The 23,507-nt window shown below is 48.9% G+C and overlaps 2 protein-coding genes across 5 annotated transcripts; both read left to right on the top strand.

Moving 5' to 3' along the window:
• The first annotated feature begins 719 nt into the window (after positions 1 to 719).
• naa50 (N-alpha-acetyltransferase 50, NatE catalytic subunit) lies at positions 720 to 5,199 on the top strand. Of its 2 annotated transcripts, none has more exons than XM_018760840.2 (5): positions 720 to 1,183; positions 2,542 to 2,675; positions 2,799 to 2,918; positions 3,315 to 3,381; positions 3,914 to 5,199. In XM_018760840.2, exons 1-5 carry the CDS (start codon positions 1,176 to 1,178, stop codon positions 4,089 to 4,091), a joined length of 507 nt encoding a protein of 168 aa, XP_018616356.1. In that variant the 5' UTR covers positions 720 to 1,175; the 3' UTR covers positions 4,092 to 5,199. The 2 variants fall into 2 exon arrangements, with proteins under 2 accessions (XP_018616356.1, XP_018616355.1); XM_018760839.2 differs by having other exon boundaries at positions 727 to 1,183; positions 2,539 to 2,675.
• Positions 5,200 to 6,756: 1,557 nt separating this feature from the next.
• On the top strand, positions 6,757 to 22,281 carry usf3 (upstream transcription factor family member 3). Of its 3 annotated transcripts, XM_029248704.1 has the most exons (7): positions 6,757 to 6,856; positions 9,566 to 9,665; positions 10,185 to 10,250; positions 10,503 to 10,531; positions 11,605 to 11,687; positions 11,878 to 11,974; positions 15,467 to 22,281. In XM_029248704.1, exons 3-7 carry the CDS (start codon positions 10,204 to 10,206, stop codon positions 21,880 to 21,882), a joined length of 6,672 nt encoding a protein of 2,223 aa, XP_029104537.1. In that variant the 5' UTR covers positions 6,757 to 6,856; positions 9,566 to 9,665; positions 10,185 to 10,203; the 3' UTR covers positions 21,883 to 22,281. The 3 variants fall into 3 exon arrangements, with proteins under 3 accessions (XP_029104537.1, XP_029104538.1, XP_029104536.1); XM_029248705.1 differs by lacking the exons at positions 6,757 to 6,856; positions 9,566 to 9,665 and adding an exon at positions 9,680 to 9,778; XM_029248703.1 differs by lacking the exons at positions 6,757 to 6,856; positions 9,566 to 9,665 and having other exon boundaries at positions 9,797 to 10,250.
• Positions 22,282 to 23,507: the final 1,226 nt, after the last annotated feature.

Here is a 23,507-nt window from a genome sequence, read left to right as displayed (position 1 = left end):
ATACCGAACACAGAAGAGCACCCAGTAGCTGAAAATATACGGACTTTTTACAGAATCAATACCCTTTCTACTGGAGCATGTACTAGATTACATGCACAACAGGCTGTACATGTATTTACCCTGAATTAGGTAAACGCCAGGTAAAATAAATATATACATACGAAGCAACCGGTCTCCAAATATGTAAATTGTAATGCAGGAAAAATATTAATCCTGAACACAAAAACAAATAAAGTGTTCAGTGTCATATTTATAAAGTAATGGTAGAAAAGGCGCCAACATGGCGGCCATACACAGGCGCAGTTTCTTCGTTTCCGTTTAAATTATGAAAAGCATCCGCACTGACAGCCCGACTGTCGCATGATGGGATATTGGAGGAATGCAGCCCGCGACGGCCGCTTCTGCTGAATCGTATTTACAGTTTCTAATGATTTAAGCCCTGAAATAACCCTTTGAAAGTCGTGTGGTATTAGTGCGAAACGTAAAATGCACAGTAATATTGAGAAGTAACACTACAAACGTTGCACTTAGCGAAAATGATTTAAGATAATCCGCTAACATTAACAGTGCATTTATCAGAGAGAATGTATGCATGCAGTTAGACTGAAACTCTCACGATGCTCTCAGATTAACATTTTTGCGTTTATTTTTCTTATTTTTATCACAATTGCTCAACACGACTGTCACATGACGCAGTGACGTCAACTTCACGTTACTACTTTGTTTTTTAAAATCTGGTCAGTTTTTATTATCTGGCCTGTACAACGCGGTTCTCGGTAAATATTTAAGATAGACACCAAATGAATTCGCGGAAACATCATCAAATTAAGACATAATAGAATTCAACCTCGGTGTCAAAGTTCACGTCCTCATTGGAACCGAAAATATCATTAATCCGCGCGCTTTTTCTTGTCCGCCTCAGTCGCGACGACACGGAATTGAATGTGTTCTCGCGCTGGAAAACGTGGCGCTTGTTTTGGGCTTGAGTGCGATAAAGAGGGTGCGACGCGTGCGAGGTCAGAGGTCACGCTGCGCTCGAGCCGCCGAGGCAGCGCGCTGGCTGGTCGCTCCATGTGGAGGGTACAGCGGGACTCGAACCTAACCCAAACTCGCTGCCAGTTCCTCCGCCTCGAGACTTCACTCGCACCTCGACCGGGAAACCGCTCGCGTTCGACATGAAGGGGTGAGTAGCGTCGCCGCGAGACGGGGTCACAGCCGCACGAGTAAAGTTTTCCTTGTCTTTTTTTTTTTCTTTTTTTTTTTTTTTAGGACGAGGCGAGGGGGGAGGAGATTGTGCCGCTCGCTTGCGGAGCGCTGGGCTTCAGGTGGGGGGTCAGCGCGGAGCGGAGCGGAACGGCACGGCACGCTCTCCTCTCCCGGTCCGGTGTCCGTCACTTAGCCCGCGCTTTGGTGCCTCGTGGCGGGGGGTCGAGTCACATGTTCGTTGTTGGCGGCACTTGACTTGTTGTTCTTCAACGTCCTGCTTCATTGCGAGCGAGCGGTCGGTGTGTGTGTGTGTGTGTGTGTGTGTGTGTGTGTGTGTCGCCAGGCGCCGCAGGACTCAGTGGAGGCGAAAGTTGGTTTGCGCTCGCGCGTTTCCCACGCGACACTCACAGACAGAGCAGCGGGCACAGTGACAGTGACAATCATGTGTCCGAGCTGCCGCGTGCAAGAGGAGCGTGGAGCCCGTCGGTTGGAAGCTGAGCGTTTCCCGCCCCTGCCCGCGAGTAGTAAAAACGGCCCTGCCTTCTGAGGCTTCTCACATTGATTGTGCCTGTAGGACCCGAAGCTGAAGGCACCCAGCTGTGTGTTGGTGCTGAACCCACTTTGCGTGGCTCTGCGTGTGTGGAAGTCGGATCCTGCGCCCAACAGCCTCCCTTCGCTCCTCACCTGCTGCCGCAGTAACTTTAAAGTTGACTCAAGTCTCTCTTTCGAAGTCTACGGGCCCACGTGCGGCGAATCTTAGTTGCTCTAAGCATCTCTTCTGGTCTTTCCTACGCTCTGAAAACGCATCACGTGTGTCCAAAAGAGTCAAATGATGGCAAGACATGGCCTCTGATGCCATGTGACCAGCAGCTGTCATGGAGGGGGTTTCATATCTATCCCCTCTTGTTCTATAAATACCTCGGCCGCTTGGTCGGCGGCACTCGGTGTCGCAGAGCGACTCAGTCGCACGGAGAAGCGAACAAACGTTTTCTGACACGCCTTGAGCCTCTCCAAACGTTGCACCGCCTTTAACTGTGAAGTTACCGCAGTTGTGGTTCTTGAGCGTCACGTGCAACTTCTCCGAAGTTTAACTTGATCGACACGCGTGCCGGTTACAAGTGTGTGCTGGCTGCATTTGTAGACGGTACTCGTCACTAGTTTGTGCTCCAGTTCCACCTCCTGACATTAGTCCTTCTCGGTGCTGACCTCCTCTGATTCCTCATGGCTTTTCGGAAGTGAAGGAGACGGAGGCCGTAGGTGACGGCGCTGCACCGTACCTAAAGAGCCTGGGTGCGTGCGCACGCCCAGTTGAGCAGTGTTCTTCTGTTCCAGCAGCCGGATTGAGCTGGGCGACGTGACGCCCCACAACATCAAGCAGCTGAAGCGGCTCAACCAGGTGATTTTCCCTGTCAGCTACAACGACAAGTTCTACAAGGACGTGCTGGAGGTGGGAGAGCTGGCCAAACTAGGTGAGAAGGCGTTGCGCCCGGCCACAGCCACGCCGTTCTTCGAACCGCGCTGGGGTCGCAATAGCCCTCAGTTGCTGCAGGTTGGTATTGTGGCACAGCTGACCTCTGACTTCTCTGTGGCAGCCTACTTCAACGACATTGCAGTGGGGGCAGTGTGCTGCCGTGTAGATCACTCTCAGAACCAGAAGCGACTCTACATCATGACCCTGGGCTGCCTAGCCCCGTACCGCAGACTGGGCATAGGTGAGATTTTACACCTCTCTCTCTCTCTCTCTCTCTCTCTCTCTCTCTCTCTCTCTCTCTCTCTCTCTCTCTCTCTCTCTCTCTCTCTCTCTCTCTCTCTCTCTCTCTCTCTCTCTCTCTCTCTCGTCTGTTCGTGTAAGGTGTCTTGCATTTGTAATCGGCCCTATAGCCCCGTTGTCAGTGTTGATGACATCTTGTCAACTGAGGCTGCCTTAAACCACAGACTTCAGCTCATAAGTGTAGAGGTGTGCCTGTAAATCAGTAAAGCTGTTGTTGAGAACAGCTGAAGGAAGGATGCTCACCTTTTCACTGTAGGAGGGGAGACCCCCTCCTAGGTGGGTGTCCGCAAAAGTGCATCTTCTATACAATGAGCAGTGTCCTGGTGTCTGTTTGCAGGGACTAGGATGCTGAACCACGTGCTAAACATCTGCGAGAAGGATGGGACCTTTGACAATATCTATCTGTAAGAACTGTTTCTGTAGGTGTAAATATTGGAGTCGAGTTTGACATTTTCAAGACCAATTCAAACTAATGTGACATGTAAGCACCAAATTGAAGCGCTAAGATGTCTCAAAGCAGCTGGTTGAATTTTGAGTGCTCCAAAGGAAATTACATTTTGAGGCTGATCTCAGCAAGGATTTCTGTTCTACCTGTGTTCAATGAACCGTAGGGTTTTTTTATGTGTGTCATTATTCGACACTGTACCTCAGGCCTCCCTTGTTCCCCTGTACGTGTTATGTAGCTTTCTCTGTATCACCTGTGCAATCAGGTAAGAATTCCAGGCTTTGACACCCAGTTTCCATGACTCCTGTGCTGGCTGCTGAAAGTTTATACATTAAAAAAAAAAAAAAAAAGGGGTCAGTTGTGTATTGTATTTGGAGAGTGTAGTTCTGATCTTTTGTGTCAAAGAAGCACTTGGTGGCCTGTGCACTTGGCCCCTCTGTTTACTCCTGCATGACCATTGCAGTCACGTTTTGTCTGTTCCTGTTCTGCAGCCACGTCCAGATCAGCAATGAGTCCGCCATCGACTTCTACCAGAAGTTTGGCTTTGAGATCATCGAGACAAAGAAGAACTACTACAAAAGAATAGAGCCGGCAGACGCCCATGTTCTGCAGAAGAACCTGAGTGGGCCGTGTGCACCGCCTGGAGGAGAGCTCCAGAAAACCAATTAGTGGCTGCACCATAGCACGGCCCGTCCTCCAGACAGAGCACTGACAGCGCTGCGCCCTGACCAAAACGGAACAGTGACAAGTGCCCTGTGACCCCACAACAATGGTCCGGATCATAGATTTACCACTTTCCTTCAAAGGACATTTAAGAGAAAACCAATACTCAAAAAAAATGGCTGCGTTCTATTTTGCGAAAAGGAGTCCTTATAATGTTGCAGTTTCGTTTAACCCCCGCCCCCCCCATTTAGAGATTTGTAAACAAGTTTGAGAATCCAGAAGTGCTCCAGTGGGAGGTGTTTAAAGCTGCTGACTCTTCTGACCCGGTGAAGGTTTCTGTTTTTGCAGATTGTGCCTGTTTTGTGTTTTCAGTTGTTTCAATCGGTCATTAAAGTAAGGGGAGACATTGTCGTTACTAAACTGAAACCGTTGCCAAACGATGTCGAACATGTGACCTCAGCGCAACGCTCAAAAGGCAGAGCTCTGCCCCCTCACCATGGCAACCAAGGGACAATTGCACTGATTTCTGTGACTCCATTCTCATGATATCCATTGTGCGGGCTTCGTGCTCCGATGTGACGTCTGCCTGCAGCACGAGCCTTGCTGGCCAGCTGTGGTACAGATCCAGAGAGCTGTGCGAGGACAGTGCCCCCACTGCGTCGGGAGGTAGAACGGTTCGGGGTTGGAGGGGAGAGGAAAGGCGATACCGTGGAAACCCATCCGCGGCCCTTAAAGCTTGACTCCCCACACTTAGTTTCTGAATGTCTCTATTTCTTGACTTATTTAATTAGCCCAGTTAGTTTTTAAAATATTGGGTCATTTGGGGTTCTCTTTGGTGTGGTTGAATGTTGGGTTTTGAACGATCCATTTATTGGGAGGGGTGGGAATGGAACTTAAGTGAAGGGAGAACAAGGAAATGTTAAATCAATTCCTGTATCGTTAAAATGATCGCTTTAGGTTGAGCCTTAACCAACTACTACTGCGACAACACTGAAGGTGAAAGACGGTCATATCGAAGAATTAAAATGTACATGCGCCAGTCACTGCTGCCCCATCATCAGTTTTACCATTGGAACTATTAATTGAATCATCTGAACAGTAGAGTTCTCCAGAATACAGCACATGGGAAATAAGGTACAATATCAGATTGTCCTGCTGTGTGTGAATGTGTACAAAAGTGCATACGTTTTTGTTTGGTGGATCCCTGTGTCAGAACCACCCTTTGGATCACTCCTGGGAGAACCCCTGCAGCCCAGGCACCCTTGTGCAGGGTTGTTTTGCCCTTCCCTCTGTCAGGAAAGCATGATTATTTTTTTTAATTTTTTTTTTTTCCCTGTTCCTCTCTTTGAAAAATTTTATCTTTTTCTGGAGCTGTATATTACAAGACTTTTTAACTTCAAAATAAAAGAGTACTATTTGCATTACATTAGATGGTTGTCTGCATTTCTTTCATGTAGTATCGCATGCTTTTCTACAACGTTATGTACTCAGTATGTGTAACGCTTCAACTGCTGAACAAGTTGTGGCAGTTGTCTGCTCTTTTGAAAACAGATGCCATTTCGAAGGCGCAGTGTTCCAGTATTAGAGAAAAAGCCCTGGTTTGTCACAGGTATGGAAAAAAAACACTTTACAGGGTCCTGATGGATTCTTCCTTTGGGTAACAGAATACATATCACTGCAATGATTATATTGTCAAATTTCACGTGTGTATTGGGAGATGATTGCATGCAGCTGTAAACATGTCTTCGCACTCTTCCCAAAGCAGGCTCCAATAGCCCCATGATGACCCGTTGTCAACGTTCCTGTGCTTATAGGGTCTAGCTATAGCCTTTCCTCACGTTCGCTTCAAGAAGCACCTTGATTCACCTGGATTATGGCACCCAGGGGCCAGAGCAGTGAGGCTGCTTATGACAATACAATTTGTGTATAGGGTGACCATTCTTTGAGGGATGAACTTCCAAATTTTCACTCAAATGGACTATCTTTTGGGGGGTGCGGTGGCTCTCTAGTGGGTCTGGGGTTCGAGTACGGGTTGGGTTGCCTTGTGACGGACTGGTGTCCTATCCTGGCTGTGTCCCCTCCAGCCTTGCGCCCTGTGTTGCCGGGTTAGGCTCCGGTTCGCCGTGACTCCACTTGGGACAAGCGGGTTCAGGCAGTATGTGGGAATATCTTTTTGAGCACAAGTTCCACATAAATAAATGGCTAATATTGATGTGCAGCCTTAACTTCCTTGTGAAATGCATTAGCTCTTTTCAAAAGAAAATGTAACAATGTATTCCATGTTTCCATTCAAGCTGGTCTCCGTTAATTATGCAGTACATTGTGATTGTCAAAGATCCCATCTAGCAGAGTAGAGTGTTGTCTTGCAATGGCTTGCCATACTAGCAGAATTTTTTGTGTGTATTTCCCTTTAAGAAAAGAATCGTCTCTTTAACACTTCCTATAAATCTCAACCTATCCTATGCTACACAATGCGTCTATTGGTCTAAACTTGTTGCGATAAAAAAAATTGAGAGGCTTCATTTGCCATCTTGTAACGTCAATCATTTACGTCATTTTCATGAAAAAACGCAATTTTCGATTCCACACTCACGCTCCACGGCTTTCTTTGGGGGGGGTTCGCTCGTTCCTCCTCGCAGGGATTGGACCCCTTTTTCCATGATCCCGCCCCTTTACACCCCTCGCAGAAATGTGTGTAGGTTGAGAGAGTTGATCGCCAAGGAAAACCAAAGTTTTGACAGGGACGCGATGTGAAAATGTGCAGCAAGCAGGTTAGTGCGGCTTACATTTCGTTCACTTGCCCGCTGTGCACGAATGCGCACGACACTCCGTCGCGTTACGGTTCTTTTCTTTTCTCTCTAACTACTAGCTAGTAGCTAAATTGCTACTGACTGACTGTCACTGACTGACTGACTGACTGCTGCTGCTGCTGCTGCTGGCTGCTGAACTGCTGAGCTGCTGAGCTGCGCGGCTCGTAACGCAGCTAACGGAACGTCGTGGACTGACTCACTGTGACTGTCACTGACTGCGGCGGGCTGTGCCGTGGACGGTCACGGGGAGGGGGGGGGTCGGTCGGCAGTCCCTGAGTCCCTGAGTCCCTGAGTCCCTCCTCCTCCTCCCCCGGACCTGCTGCTCTGCTCTGCTGCTGCTCTGCTCCGCTGCTGCTCTGCTCTGCTGCTGCTTTGTTCTCTCGCCTTACGGCGGGTGACAAAAAGGCGCGAGAGGGCAGCGCGGTGGGGGGTCCGCGAGTGTCTGATCTCGCCGGACCCGCTGCTGCTCGCACGCTCCTCGTGCTCGCGCTTTTCCCGCCGGCACTTAGTCTGAGCGCGAGGTCGAGGCGGGATCGAATCGATCGGTTCCCGCGCGGCTCCTCCAGGAAAAAAAACTCTGTGTCTGTGGTGTGTGAAGACGCTCTCCTCAAACTCAAGTGGCGAAAGCCGGGCCATATAGCATAGTACCGTACCATGGTAAATGTCCAGTAGCCCTCATCTTAGCCCTCAGCTCAGCTCAGCCCTCTCGGACGACTCTGTAGCCGCGGGGCTCCGGCTATTCCAGCGCTTCGTCTCGTGTTCGAATCCATTCCATTGGGACAAATGGACGGAGAGTCGTGATGAACAAACTGAAACTTGTTCTCGGATTTTTTACTCCGATTCCACACACAGTTACCTCATTTTCACCTAATGCTGCACTGTAACAAGTTAAGGGCCGTACACTCTGTACTGTGGTACGTTACACTGGAGGCTCGCAGTAAATAAATGACAGCTATAGTATACTCACTGTTGTTTACACAGCTTTGAGGTTTTCAAGCCAGGTAAAGTTTTTACCTAAACATTGTGTTCCTATAGGCATTTATTAATTTAGCAGATGCTTTTCTCCAAGAGAACAATACAATACAATTATACATTGAGTGCAGTAAAGAACAAGTACCTGTTTATACCACTATTTCACTTTCTGGCCTGAGCTGGAGCTGAACGGAAGGCCCAGTTATGAGGTGGAACACATTTTCTTTCACTTTTTTTTGTTTATCCGCCTTTCAGTTTTTCCTATAATAAGTCTATTACTGTACATTTTTCTTGAGGCTGTTGTATGCCGTATTTAGCCACTTCCAATTTGCATGGTTTTGTGAATTAGCGTTACCCAAATTCAGTCCAGAGGAAGTTATCACCAAGTAGTGCTGGGGGGGGGCACGGTGGCGCAGCGGGTTTGGCCGGGTCCCGCTCTCTGGCGGGTCTGAGGTTCGAGTCCCGCTTGGGGTGCCTTGCGATGGACCGGCGTCCCGTCCCGGGCGTGTCCCCTCCCCCTCCGGCCTTATGCCCTGTGTTGCCGGGTTAGGCTCCGGTTCACCGTGACCCCATATGGGACAAGCGGTTTCAGACAGTGTGTGTGAATAGTGCTGATCGCATAATTACACGGTAGGTAGAGCAACAAAAGTTATTTGGGCTCAAATCACCCAGAAATCATGCCATTCATAGTGAAGGTGCCACTTTTATAGCTTTTTGTGCTTTTATATTACCTAAATGTCCAGGTATCCAGTGTAAATCGGAATAATGCTCAAGAGCATCTCCCCCAAAATACAGTCATAGCCCAAGGTACACCCATTCGAGTTACAAAGATGCACCCTTTGGAGGAGTTTTATTCAGTACAATACTTCTGTTCATAAGGTATTATTTCTCAGTGACAGGGATCAAATGTGGATTTTGGCCCAACAGCTGAGCACTGAGAGATTTACGTTCATCGCTTCAGCAGACTTGCAATAATTACTGTACTATATACTGTTTAGATCCCATTTAGTACAAGTTCACCAGCTAGATATACATTTACAGTTATTCATTTAGCAGACGCTTTTGTCCAAAGCGACGTACATCTCAGCAAAAGTACAATTTATGGATTACATTAAGAGAGGGAGACATGGCTGCAGACATGAAACTTGTCTCAAGCAAACCTAGTTTGTTACCTACCACATACTATACTATATATATAGCAAAGTGCATGTATTCATTTAGCAGATGCTTTTCTCCAAAGCGACGAACCTCTCGTAGAAGATACATTGTGTTCATTATATTAGGAGAAAGAGAAACTTAGATACAGACATGTGATTCTAAAGTACAGTTAGTTAATTTCTTTCCGCCACATGAACCAACGTTCATCACGCGAGTAGCTGAACAAAGGTTTAGCTAAATAATCACTTTTTTTGTTTTTAATAAACATTTACATTACACATACAGTGGTAGTCTACTTACAACTGCTTACATAGCTGGGTAATTTTACTGGAGCGGTTTAGGGTAAGTATCTTGCTCAAGGGTACTACAGCAGTAGGTGAGATCTGAGCTAACAACCTTTGGGTCTGAAGACAGTGGCCTTAACACCGCATTACCAGCTACCTCTATCTGTAGGAAATGCTGTAGTCCATATGCTATTTATAGGGTCTCTCTAAGTCCGTAGTATTTCTTTGTCTCTCTTATGGCTCCGCTTGATTACAGGTTCATGATGATGGGTTCTGCATTTGTGCTAATTGGTCATGGTGACCAGGATTTTCAGACGAACATTTCCTTCCCCCCTGGAGTGACCTGTGGATAAATGGTGGGTGAGCTGTTGTTGACGACGATGACGATGATGATGATGATGATGATATGCTGAAACAATCCCTCCAGCCAAGGCGTCTGACACTAGCGTCGGCAAGAAGGGGGTTTCAGGTGTGGTGTTCAGTTCCTTCAATGTATCTCCAGCTAAGGCTGTTTTTTTAATTCTGCAAATGAAACTAGAAGTGTAGAAAAAACATAAACATTTAAGATTAAATGTGTGCAATATGCATTTACTGATCATTACCTCAACATTATCCAAGGTATTCCAGAGGTATGTAATGATACGTCTACTATAACGTAGAGGTGAACGCCGAGGAAGCGGGTGCGGAATTGGCCCCTAAACGTCATTCATGTCGGTGTAGTTGCTGAGCTCCTCGAGAATGTGTGTGTCTTTGTAGATTCCAGCTGAAATGACCTGTACATGTAGGCGAATGCAAGTTCTTGCATCTTTCTGCATTTCATTCTGTATGTTTGCAAGTAGCAGATGTGTGTGTCTGAGTGTGTTTGCACTGTACAGACAAAGATCGTGTGCTAGCATGCCAGAGATGACAGAGAATCAGACCCGTCCCCATAAACCACAGCGGTGAGTCCTCTTTTCCTATCCAGATATGTTAACCCACTTGCTTGGCATCACGGAAGTGTATTATGTATAAAAACAGCAAGATTTATGTTCTGCTCAGTGTAATTCCCAGCTGAGAGTAAAACAGAAATGTAAAAACCCATGAAACCGTTGCCTCCAGATTCTAGAAAGAGAGATGTAGACAAGAAGGTGTTGCTCTTCCATGGAACTTTGTGCTCATCGACATGGTTTGTTTTACTCTCTCTTTTCTAACAGGAAGAAAAACAAAGAAACGCACAATGCAGGTGGGTTACGCTGATCAGAACCTGTAAAATGTTTGTCCTCAAATGGCCTAATCATGTTACTCTTTCAGACTGTTACACTTCTGTGTTATTATTAGTGCAAACATGTATAACTCAGCATTATGACAATGCTGATCTCCTGACATTTGCGCTGACCTGTACCTGTAAGGCTTACCTGACCAGGTGTCGCACTTCTGTACATGTCAGCGCCGCCCATAAAGTTTTCCACCCCACAGCTCTTATTTCGTATTTTGTTCACAAACAGTCCTCTAAACAACATTATTTTGCTGTTAAAGGAAAATGTGTTTTTAATTAAACAAGGATTTCATAGCGCCAGTGTGACGTTTACTCATGTACAATATACGTCTCGTCCATTTTGTGACACAGTGGCACACGGGGTAGCACTGCTGCCTCACAGCTCCTGGGCTCTTTGGGTGTGGGTTTCCTCCAGGCGCTCTGGTTTCCTCCCCCAGTCCAAAGGCATGCAGTAGCATGTGTGACAGAGCTTGATTTCTTATTTAATGGGAACAACTTGACTGGAGCAGAGATTTTCATCGATTTATTTATTTTTTTAAGCACCTCACTTTAGCATGCTAGAAAAATAATGTAATGTAACAGAACTAAATCCCTAATCACTAAATTCCAGTTTGCCATGTAACAGCACTTATTTGAAAAGGTGTAACATCTTTGCATGTGGATTTGTGAAGATGACGACTGGAAAAGATCCATGATAGAGCAGCATGAAAGTTCACGTTTTACACGAACCTGAATAGAGCAGGTCATTCATAGTTTTTTTTTTTTTTTTTGTCCTCTAAATGTTTGCTATTTTATGATAAAGTAAAAGTAAGTGGGGGGGGTGCAGTGGCGCAGCAGGTTTGGCCGGAGTCCATTCTCCGTTGGGTCTGGGGTTCGAGTCCTGCTTGGGGTGCCCTGCAGCAGACTGTGACCAGCTTGTGTTTCATAGACTTAAAAGTTGGAGCAATTCTCGTGCCACTCACTGTGTAATATTTAAACGCTGAGTTTGTCACTACTTTTCTAATAAGCACACAATTTGTTTCTTTCTCCTCCCTCGGAAGTTGAGAGACATAGAAAGAAAAAGATCAATGCCGGTATCAACCGAATTGGAGAGCTCCTTCCCTGCTCCCAGGCCCTGAAACAGGTACGGCCTTTTCAGCCCGAGCGCCAGTTCTCACAGTGGTTCGTATTAATACCAGGCACACAGAGGACACCTGGGTTATTATCGCAGACCGATGTAGACTAATCCCCTTTGTCTTTCCACTGAACAAGTTTGAAATTGACCACTGGTGTTCTGTGTATCCGTTTGGAATAATGCCTGCTGCCTGTTTCAGAGTAAGAACATGATTCTTGATCAGGCGTTCCACTACATCACAGAGCTCAAGCAGCAGAATGACACGCTGTTACTGAATGGCGGAGACAAGGTGCAGGGTATGTGCGTCATTGTACCTGTGTGTGGGTGTGTACAGCGTGTCTTATTTCCCCTGTCTCTTTCTGTTCCTTAAGTGACTGACTGCTCGCTGACTTCTGTTAGCTCTGCATTTCAGTTTTCGCTCCATACTTTTGTATCTTAACAGAAAAGAATCCTTTCAGAGTAGTACAGGCATCCCTCAGTTTACAAACTCTTTATTCAAATTTTTGTGCAATAGCTCTTGGCTTGTGATACCCAGTTTTCGATGTACAGAGCCAAAAATCAGTACGACAAAATTTCTGCAACACATGCCCAAAGAATTTGAAAGTCACATGTTGGGAGTGTGAAGTGGAAGTGCAATAGTAATGTGCTCTGGTGAGCATGTCTGCATCCAGATCTTTCCGTCTGTTGGCGTGTTGGGAATGTGAGAGTGTTGCTTTAAGAAAGTGTGGCATTATGGGAAGTGTATGCAGTTCCGTAGGGGTGTCTGTCAGCCATATTGGGAGGGGTGTGTGTGTGTGTGTGTGTGTGTGTGTGTGTGTGTGTGTGTGTGTGAGAGAGAGAGAGAGAGATGGCAGAGACAGCAGAGCAATTAGCAGGAAAAGTTCAGCTGATAGTTTGTTACGTATATTTTTGCACTTTAGCTGCAGTGCACCGTTGTAGAAAGTTGTTTTTTAGAAACTAATTTTGTATTGTTTTCTGAGGTATGTGGCTTTGGAGAAAAGTGTACTTAATATTTGGTACTGTGCTGAAATCGTGGGTTGATAGTTATATTGGTGTTTTACAGTTGTACTCATATTTGGGAAAACTGGGTTGTGGTTTTCAGGTGGGCTGGAAACACATTATTATGTTTCCCGTCTAAAATGATGGGAAATAGGTTTTCAGGACCAGATACCAGGTCAATTTCGTAAATTGAGGGAATGCCTGTATGTGTTTTAAGACGCATTACATACATAAATTTTAGTTATTAAACCTCTGGAAAGGCCCTGTCGTTCTTTGTGACACTTTTCAAATCTAGATTGGTGGTTTCACCTGCTGCCTTTGAACCCAAAGGTCACAGGCTTGAATCCCACCACCAGCTGTTGTACTGCTGAGCAAGATACTTACTCTAAATTGCTCCGTTAAAATTATCAAGCTGTATAAACGGGTAAATGATCAATTGTAAGTACCTTAACATTATAAGAGGCTTTGGAGAAAAGCATCAGCTAAGTAAATGAATATAAATAAGATGGCACTGGGGGCATGACAGTTTATTTTTGGTAATCTTTAGGAACTCAGAGTGCTCCCAGTAACCATACTTTTCCACTAATCGCACAATTGTAGGGCATGTCTCCTCCAGTGGGGTCCTGTGTTTAGTACCGATTTAGTTCAACAGTTGGGAAATGGTAATATGTAATAATTTTAAGTCCAAATTTTTCAAAATCGGGAGATGCACTCAATCTTGTATAATAATCCAGTTATGGCCTGGGTGCTCAGAACCCTGGGGTATATTCAGAATTAAAGCAAACATGGGAGAGCACACATAGTTGCACTTGGAGCTCAGAATACTGTTGATGTGGTTGCTAGTGGAAGCTCCTGTTTTGTGTTTTCTTATGTCTTTATTTTTTGTTTTTAATAAAACTCTCTGAAAAAGTCCACACCATATGGCCTCATGCCTGGTCACTCCCTGAACCTGGCATTTCCAATGTGCTACAGTATTTTATAATAATTTCTCACCTTTGTCCATGGTGTAATATGATGGGGAACGTACACAAACTTTAGCATAAAATAAAAATAATAGAACAAAATGCCTTGGTCCAGCTCTGGGCAGGGTTCTTTACTGGCCTTTTTTATTTACAGTGTGTTATAAATGCCCTTGCCAGGGGACTCAGAACCCACAGGTGCATGCACGAGCTATCCTGGCTTACCAGAAGGAGGGGCCTTCTGCCCAAGTGCTGTCCACGATCTGCTCAACAGGAAAGAGGGAGACCGCTCCGTTCCTGCCCGAAAATCCCCACTGTTGCCTCCCGCCCAGCGGAGCCATCTGGGCTGCTGACATTTACATTTGTTCATTTAGTAGATACTTTTCTCCAAAGCAACGTGCAAGTCAGAGTAAACAAAAGTACATTGCACCAACAGATGAAGAGACATAGATGCAGACACGTATGCACATTTAGTATCATTATATAAACAATAGTCGTCATGTGCTCGGTGGATCCCTGTTTACTTTATTGCTAAGCCTGCAGAGAAATTATCAATCAAAAAGAAAAGTAGGAGCAGTAAACTAAAGTGTGTAAATGTGTTTTCGATCATGCTGCCATCATGGGTTGATGTGGTGCTTTACAGTGTTCTGCTGATAACTGAGATCATTTGTTTGGGGTTTTTGCATGAGTTGCTGAAAATAACGGGAAATAGGCTTTTGGCATCCGAAATGTCAACGTCTACAACATTTCAAGGAATTGATTCATTTCATAAATTGAGGGATCCCTGTATTTTTTTCTTTGCAATTTGTATTTCTCTGAAGCCTTCTTGCAATGCATTTCAGGAGACCTTTTGATTATTTAGCTCACAGATGTTTATTCTTTATATATCATAAAGTTTGCAAGATCACTGCCTACGTCTTTCACTCTGCAAAGTACACGGCGGCTTTGTACCATTAGAAATGTTGTCTGCCATTGTTACTGAATGTTCCACATTAGATGATCTTAATTTGATTGCTAGATTGAGGCTTTATTTACAGTACTGTAAGGGCATTCAAGTTGTAAAATGTTTTTATATGATGCAAAACTATAAGAGTTAAGATTTAGGTTTAATCACAATTTCAGTGCAATTCAATTTATTTTTATAGAGCGCTCTCACACAGTGATGCAGGGTGCTGAACAAAGGATCAAGAGACATAGCCGTAACATAGATAAAAGGTTAGCTGTACATTAACTGACTATAAGAACTATACTACCTGGTAAAGCTATAAAGTAAAGCCAAGTGTTTCTCAAAGTCAGTACTGAGTCTCCTATTTAAGTCCGTATTTATCTTAAGTGATGGCTGCGATAGTTTGAAATTGTCACTGTGATATAGTAGGAAATATGTTGTTGGTTTTATTAGAGGTGAAATGTGACTATGCTGAAAAACTGTCTCCGTTCAGTGTTTTCTAATAAAGGCGTGAAAGCGCGAGCGTTCAAGCCCTACTTGTACACTAGTGTCCATCATTTCCACAGTAATTTAGAAAATGTCTATATATGTTCTGCAACATCTCAAACAAGTTATTGTACAGCGTAAAATCCCTGTTAGAATGTACAGTGAATAAGAAGCAGAAATGCCATTGTACAGAATAAAAAGCTTGGATGAATTGTATGTATTAAGGTATATAAGTATCTCACACGCAGCTTTATCGGTCATCGTGAGGTACAGGTGTACTGTTTTTAAGAGGCCTCAGATTAGCACGGTGGGGCCTGAACACACTGGCATTGCTCATTTTTCTCAGTCTCTATTGACACAGATACCGTGTTTAACCGTGTTGTATGTGTGTGTTCTAGCGGAAGAGATTCGGCGGTTGCGGCGACAGCTGGAAGAGCTTCGGAAGGAGAGCTCTCATTACATTGAATTGCTGAAAGCCAATGGCATCAACTTCCTGGATGACCCCACTATCCACTGGAAGGGAAAGCTGCGCCGTGCCAGAGTGTCCAAAGTCACACCCACTCATTTGGTGGATGGCATTATTGTTTACTCCAACGGCAATGTGTTGTGCCCTGCAGGAGATGAATCTGTAACAGCCAACCTCGCGCTGGACACAGGGAAACAGCCTGCGGAACCTGTCATCGTCCAGCCTGTCTGCAACGTTGCACCGGGAACAGGGCCCAAATTTTTCCCGAACCAAGCTCACGTGCAGGATTGCCCTGCCTCCACATCAGCCCAACTTTTGCTTACCCCCGCAGGTTCTGCCCCAAGCCTCGTGGCTGTGGAGCAGCACCCCGGCGAGGTGCAGCCAATCCCCAAGCTTCCCCACACTGTGTCTTATATCGCCGTACCAAGCGTTTGCTCCCTGGCTGCAGCCAGCGCAGCCAGCACAGCCGCAGCTCAGCAACCGCCGGTCTCCACACCCTTACCAGGCCTGACACCCACGGCTAGCCGGGCTCCGTCCCTTCCTACGCAGCCACTTAGCGTGTCCACCTTGCCTTCGCCACTAGCTCTGCCCTCCCAGGAGTCAGCTGCGCGCACAGTGGGCTCAGAGTTGTCCTCTGTAGCTTCCCTAGAAATACAGCCTAGGTCACTGTGCACAGTTACGCAGCAGGCCAGCGTAATGCCCCCCAGAGGAAGCAGTGACCCTCACGTACTTCGAGTTGGCAGCACAGGAAGCACACAGACCACGTGGACCACGCTCCAGCTGGGTGGAAACACTGTGCAGCCTTTTTGCCATACCCTCCCTACTGCTGCTGCTCCCACACATACCGCCGGCACTGCTGCACAGAGCTTGCATGGAGCCTTTGTTTGTCCGCTGGGACCTAAGCCTTCGGTGCAGCCCGTCCTGGCATCGGCTCAAATCCCGACCACTCCACCCCCTTCAGTTGCCCCACCGCAAGCGCCAAGTCAGCCAGCTGCCCAAGTCCCTCTACAGCCACCACCCACCGTTGTACCGCTGCTGCAAACTATGCAGGTGCTGCAGATGAGAAGCACTGCCGGGGCACCTGCACCGCAAACATCCAGTAACCCTAAAGTGGTCATTCTCCAGCCAGCGAATTCCTGCCCACCCCAGGCGGTTGTCAGAGAAGGACTGACCAATCAGAGTTCGTGTCAACATATTGTCATCATTCAAGCAGCAAATCAGACTTCACCACAGCAGAAAGCAAAGGCTAACGTGGCGCAAGCGCCGGTGCCAATGACTCATCAGATCGTCACCTCCACTTGTGCTTCTTCCACCACTAATGTGCAGACTGTAGGAGGGAAGCACTTGGTGCATATTTTGCCTCGGCCCCTGGGTCCATCTGTGTCTAGTCCATCTGGTCCAGTGCAGACCCCCCAGACCATCACGGTGAACGGCCAGGTTTTTGCCCTCCAGGCCGTGAAGCCGCCTCCCGGGGCATCGTCAAAGAGTGCTCTCCAGATCATTCAGCCAACAACGAGTGAAGACCCCAGTACCAACATCACTTTGCATACGTTAGGTGCCCTGGCCAACCTCAACCAGAGCATCGCAAATGTGCCCAATCAAAGCAGTCTGCAGCTTGCTATCGCGCCGCCGTCTTATCCTCCAGCGCAGCCACCTCTTCCAGTCGCCACAGCAGCAGGAAACTGCAGTTCGCCAGTGAGGCCGGCTCCCTCTGCCAGCTCCGCCCCTATGGCATCGTGTCCGGTGGGGGGCACCGTGAAGGTTCTGATGACAACGCCGAGCACAGCGTCAGGATTAAAATCTAAACAGAAGCGCTCTGCAACCAAGAGGGGCATCACAGCTAGAAAAATGGCCCCTAAACCGGCTGCTGGGCTACTTCCGCAAGAGGCTGAAGCACAGGGGCAGAAGGGGCACCTTGTACAGACGGCTTCCGCTCTGCAAGAACTTTCCTCCTCCGACACCAAGTCCTTGGGAATTTCTCCGCTGCTCAGCGAGGGATTTATTCAGTCTGAGCCCGAAAGCATCGATGTTGGTTCCACACCAAGTGAACAACCCACGGTCTCCAGTGTTACTGAGGAGAGAACCGGCCTTTGTCCATCGGCATGCGTGAGTCTTAGTTCCACTGTAGGTAGTCCTGTATCCTCCGGTGTCACTTTCACTGTATGCCAGTCGACACCGTCTAGTGTCAGCCTCACGGTAAGCCGACCCACAGTCTCTCACGTCAGTTCCTCTGCATGTGGATCTGCGGTCACGAGTGTCAGTTCCACAGCAAGCACACCCATACCCTCTGCGGTCAGTTCACTTGTAGATACGACTACAGTCACCAGTGTCAGTTCCACAGTAAGCTCACCGGTGGTCTCTGGAGCAGGTTGCACTGTATGTACGTCTGCAGTTGCTGGCGTCCGCTCCACTGAGAGTTTGCCCACAGTCTCCGGAGTGAATTCTACGGCACGTTCACCTGCAGTGACTAGTGCCGGTTGCACAGTGAGTCGCCCCGCAGGTTCTGGAGCGAGTTCTGTAGTAAACAGTCCCACTGTCTGCTGTGTCACTTCCACAGTGGGTAATCCCACCACAGCAAATAAGGCCACAGTAACTAGTGGTAGTTTTGCAATAGATGACTTTGCAACATCTTCCCAGCCTGAAAACCCAAAGGACTCTTTGTTGACCAACCAGACGCCCATCCTGTCAGGCTCTTTGTCTAGTACTCCTTTACCCTACTCTGAGTCTTGTACCACAACTGTTACTGCTCCACTCTCTCATTTCTCTGAATGCACAAAGCGCAGCCCTTCTATTCTCACCTTGATTTCCCAGACAGAGTCGACTCTGTCCAACCTCTCCTCACCCCACAGTAAATCAGTCCTTGAGGAGCCGAGCCTAAATGATCCGAGTGGAGAAGAAAGGGATGCTGGAGGAGACAGTCTATCTGGTGTGGCAGTGGAGAAGGCCATTTCTAGGGTGGATGCCCACCCTAGGAAGGATTCCTCTTCTCCGCAGCACGTCTGCCCGCTGGAGCACGATACTCTTAGCCAGTCGCTGATGTCTAGCCGACAGACTGATTCCCCCATGTTGGCTGGCTCAGGTGGCAGTCGAAGATTTTCTGTAGCGTCCATGCTTCCCCCCTGCCACGGGGTAAGTGCTTCAGCGGGTTCCTTTGGCACATTCACCTTCACTACTGAGCAGGCAGAGATCTTGGCTATGGCTGCCCGAGCCATTTTTGAACAGGACAGCCCTGGACGGAGGCCGGGAAGCTGTGGAATAGAGAGCCCTGCATCTGGCCTTGTTTCGGGCCTCATCACAGGTCCTGCATCTGACTGGGATGTTGCCAAACCTCACCAGACTTCTCACACCAAGGAGAGGGACACGGCTGAACCGAAGCAGCCTAAACTTCCAGATATGTCGGCAGTGAGACCTCCCTCCCAGGTCGGCATAAGAGAGCAGTCTATAGAGACAGCGCACACTGGGCTGCTAGCTGTCTCTTATTCCCAGTCCTCCCAGTCTTCCCAGTCCCATTCCCAGTCTTCCCAGTCCCCCACCGTAAGCAGTCTCAGCATTAATAACCTTATCAGGCCAGCGAGTTCCTGTCAACCCTATCCTTGCTCTCCCAGCCTCCCTCAGCAAGTGTCTGTTTCGTCACCAGCCGTAACGCCCATGACACAACCCCCTTCTCTTCTCCCTCCTTGCTCTGGTGTTGGGCAACTGTCTGAATTGCCTCCCCTTAAGACTGCTCTGATGAGGACCGCAGGGACTGGGGCCGAACGCCGCATGAAGGATATGGCCAAGCGCCCGCCCCAAGAAGATATGATGGTGTCGGTCAGTAAGCGACCAAAGCCCTGTTCTGGTACCGCTGTGGCAAGAATGGAAATGAAGGTTGTGCCTTCTGATCATGTCCAGATGATGGCGAGCCACCATCCCCCGAGTTCAGCCACCTCTTCTGTTCCTGTGACACGGGGTCTCCAACCTGATGGTCTTAACTCATTATTTCCTGTAAACAGCTTTATGAACTCAGACTTAAGGCAGACAGAAGGTCACTGTGGCCCTCCGTCACTCCAGCAAGAGCCAATGCAGCAGGGACACTCGCAACATGGCACCCCCCAGCCTACCCACCACCACCAGGTGGGAAACCCCTACCTGAAGCAGCAACAGCAGCAGCAGCAGCAGCAGCAACAGCAACAGCAACAGCAGCAGCAGCAACAGTCCCAAGATCAACAGCTCCAGGGCCAGAGGCAACATCTCTACCAGCTACAGCACCACCTAACACAGCCCGATGCCACGCAGCTTCACAGCCTCCATCAGAGGGCAATGCAGCAGGATCAGCATATCCAGAAGAAGCGCGGAATGGTGCGAGGAGGCCAACAAGGACCACCGATTGGCCTTGCACAGAAACCACATCACGTAGAGAAAAATGGAGTGCAGCAGCAGCAGCAGCAGCAGCAGCATCAGCAACATCAGCAGCAAAGCTCGCACTCTCGGCACCAGCATCTCCAACAGCATCTCCAGCAACAGCACTTTGGGAGCCGCCATCAGGAGAAGAGCCTTCTGCACCAGCAGCAGCAGCAGCAACAGCAGGAGCGCCAGGCGGGTCAGAGCCACGGTGCCATGCAGCGGATAATGAACTCCAGGAACCTGGAACAGCAGCTCGCTCCCCAGACAGGCAATGCTGCGTCACGGCCATCAGACATCACCTGCGTGCCGTCCCGCCAGGACCGTCACCGCATCTCCAGCTATTCTGCCGAGGCTCTTATTGGCAAATCCTCGTCCAGCGGCGAGCAGCACATGGGTCTCTCTCTTCAGGTCCCACGGAGCACCCAGGAGCAGTCGGAACTACGTTCCTATCTGGATGCGTCAAGGGGCAAAGGGAACGTCGCTCACAACCCGCAGGGCCGCCTTCCCCCGGAGCACCAAGGATCAGCCGATATCCAGCGGGTTTCGGATTGCGCCCCCTTCAAGGCCCTGGCTGCCGGGCAGCACCAGTTGGGAAGCTTCGACGCTCAGGTGTCGCGTGGTGGCGACATGGCCTCCAAATCTGGGCCGCCATCCCACAGGGGCATGCAGACACAGGGGTTCAGGATGGGCGCTGGCGTCATGGGTGACAGACAGCCACGGGGGACGTATCCCGGGTCCCAGAGTGCGCCTCTGGGAGGGGGGCTCCAAGAAGACCAGGAGAGCTGTCACCAGAGCTTCATGCAGAGCCTTCTGGCACCGCACTTGGAGCAGGTCGGCCACCAGAGGGCAGCGCAGTGTTGTCCCCCCGTCAGCATGGAATACAACTGTGTGTCGGGCAACTCGAGCGCGGACCTGCAGGGCAAGGCTGCCAGCCCCAGTGTGGCCCCCACGCAGAAGCCCCCCGCGATGCGGCTCGGCGAAACGAACAAAGGGCACGTCAACCCTCAGATGAGTGCAAACATGCACTTGGCAGGGCCAGGAGCAAGGATAGGCTTGCACCCGCCCACCTCTTTAAGCAGCGCCGAGTCAGGACACGCCCCCACCTCGACCCCTTCCCGCCCTCTCAGTTCAGTCGGCCAGCGGTCCCGCCACCCCGGCCAGGACGCCCAGGGCGGGAAGCTGCGCCCCGGTGACAGGGCGCGCTCGGGCACTCTGCGCCCCGGCATTCCCTTCGAGCCGGACGGGCCGTTGCCCCTGCCTTCGGGGGGCGCGGGGCTGCTGGGAAGGCAGCAGGCGGCCGCCGACTCGCGGCGAGGCAGCATCGTGCGCTTCATGGCAGACAGCCCGCAGGTCACGGGGGACAATTTGGTGTCTGAGCAGCACCTCACACAGAACTTTGGCTTTTCCTTCATCCCTGAAAACAGCCCTTCCATTAACACAAACCCCTCCTTCATCCCCCCGGTCACTCAGCCCAGCGCCTCCCGCACACCAGCCATTCTTCCGGTGGAGCCGCAGAATCCTTTGCCGTCGTTCTACCCCTCGTACTCCCCCGCAGCCCACCCTAGCCTACCCAGCGACATCCCGCTGCAGTACTTCCCCAACCAGATGTTCACGAGCCCCAACACGGACAAGGCGAGCGGCACATCGCTCAACAATCGCTTTGGGTCTATTTTGTCTCCCCCGCGCCCGGTGGGCTTTGCTCAAGCCAGTTTCCCCCTGCTCGCAGAAATGCCCCCGATGCCCATAGCTAATTCTTCGAGCATCACCCCCCACCTGTCAAATTTCAACCTAACCTCTCTGTTTCCAGAGATCGCCACGGCGATGCCTGCCGATGGCTCCTCCATGCCCATGTCGCCTCTGCTGCCCCTCACTAACACGTCAGCGTCGGATTCAGGGAAGCAGCCGAACCGACCGGCCCACAACATCAGCCACATTCTGGGGCACGATGGGAGCTCTGCCATCTGAGCGACGGCTGCGGAAGTGCCCGTGTGCCCGAGTGCCCGAGATCGGGGCCCGAATGGTTTTTGACAATCCTCGCTCAGAATCAGCTTTGGTCACTGCCATCCAGGGTGTAGCAGAGGTCAATTACAGGACACCTAAACGTCATTTTCCTTCGAGTCACAGCGTGTCTTACTGATGGGCTCCAACAGCACATCTGTTGATCGGGGCAACGAGGGAGTCGAGTGCAAAGAACGCGCTGCGTACGTGTTTACAGACGACTCTCCTCAGCGAGGACAGCGGCGAGTTTTTTTTTTTTTCCTAATGACATTGAACAGCACAAAAACGAAATAACCAAAATGATCAGGGTGGATTTTGAGAACAATTTGGAACTGCGTGTAAATGTTTATTTCTAATTTATAAGAATTGTTAGCCAATGTAGATATCTGTAAATACATAAAATTGATTATTAAAGGTTTTTTATTATCAAAAGTGGCTCACTGTTCCTGTTTCTGTCCAAACTTTCAGTGGTGATGCACTGCGATGGTGATGCAGTGCTGACATGTGAACAAGAAAACACTGACAGCCACAGGTTCACGATAGGTTACTTACGATACAAGTTACCAGTTCAGAGTCCAGGACAGAAACTTTGCTCTTCAGGGTTTAACAGATGTTCCCTTCAGACACGTGGAGATGCGATAAATGCTACAAACTTTGCGTAACTGGTATTCACCAGTGGTGTTGCGCCCCAATCCTCAGAGGAGTAAACACAGGTGGAGGTGTTTCCCGCTGAACACCACTTCTTGTTGCACTACTGCCAGTGCAGATCCATCAGCCGACACCATCCCTCCTTGCCGTTTTGCCCTTTCCACCCTGGAACAGCTCCTGGTGGCGAGCAGTGGCCTCCGAGTCCTCCCGTTTCCTTCATGAACTGTTTCCTCCAGCTCTCCTTCTTAGAGCCAGAAGCTTCTTGGTTCTGCTTCTTGAGGAGCTCCTTCAGTACCTTCCTCAGCACCTTCTTCAGCTTTGCTTCTGCCACCCGACAGTCTTCAGACGCTCAGTTGATATCCCTACAAAGCCTTGGCATCCCCATCTCCACCGGACAGATGACTGCCCTCCTTCCTCGCGTTCAGTTAGTCTGGTGTTTTTTTTTGGGAGCAGCGACACTTTTTCCCTTGAACACTTCACTGGGCACCCAGAGGGCCACATCATCTCCAGAACAGCAGCATTTCTTGATGCTTAGTCCCTCGGTATTTTAGTTTGGACACACAACCTTCTGCTCAGAAGGAGGAGCAGTGGGTACAGCTTTTGACTTTGGACTTGGCAAGTTGCAGGTTTGAGTCCCACATCTTGCACCCTTAAGCAAAGTACTGCCACTGAATTGGCTTAATTATGAAAACGGGGGGGGGGAAAAAAAAAAAAAAAAAAAAAAAAAGTCCCTGATGCTCTCATATGCAGTACTCCTAAATAACCACCTGATGTCAGCATTTCCAAAGGGTAATAACATGGTAAAATTGGGCTTATTTTTATGCAAGTGCTGTTCTCAACAGAGGGACAGAATACCACTCTGCATTCTAACACCGCACTGTAGCCATGTGTGTATCAAGCTCCCCTGAAGGAAAAAAAAACGATGAGTTGGGCGACAGCGGTAA

The sequence above is a fragment of the Scleropages formosus genome, chromosome 24 (assembly GCF_900964775.1).
Source record: "Scleropages formosus chromosome 24, fSclFor1.1, whole genome shotgun sequence".
In the NCBI taxonomy this organism is placed as follows: domain Eukaryota; kingdom Metazoa; phylum Chordata; class Actinopteri; order Osteoglossiformes; family Osteoglossidae; genus Scleropages; species Scleropages formosus.
The sequence above is the reverse complement of the archived record's forward strand: the minus strand, read 5'-3'. Positions and strand labels throughout refer to the sequence as shown.

Excerpts from the sequence above, each read along its gene's own strand:
- naa50 (XM_018760839.2), top strand. Across the intron at positions 2,919-3,314 it reads GTACCGCAGACTGGGCATAG|GGACTAGGATGCTGAACCAC; the intron begins GTGAGATTTTAC and ends GTCTGTTTGCAG. Across the intron at positions 3,382-3,913 it reads ACCTTTGACAATATCTATCT|CCACGTCCAGATCAGCAATG; the intron begins GTAAGAACTGTT and ends CCTGTTCTGCAG.
- usf3 (XM_029248703.1), top strand. The coding sequence starts at position 10,078 with ATGACCTGTACATGTAGGCGAATGCAAGTTCTTGCATCTTTCTGCATT. Across the intron at positions 11,688-11,877 it reads GCTCCCAGGCCCTGAAACAG|AGTAAGAACATGATTCTTGA; the intron begins GTACGGCCTTTT and ends TGCCTGTTTCAG. Across the intron at positions 11,975-15,466 it reads TGGCGGAGACAAGGTGCAGG|CGGAAGAGATTCGGCGGTTG; the intron begins GTATGTGCGTCA and ends TGTGTGTTCTAG.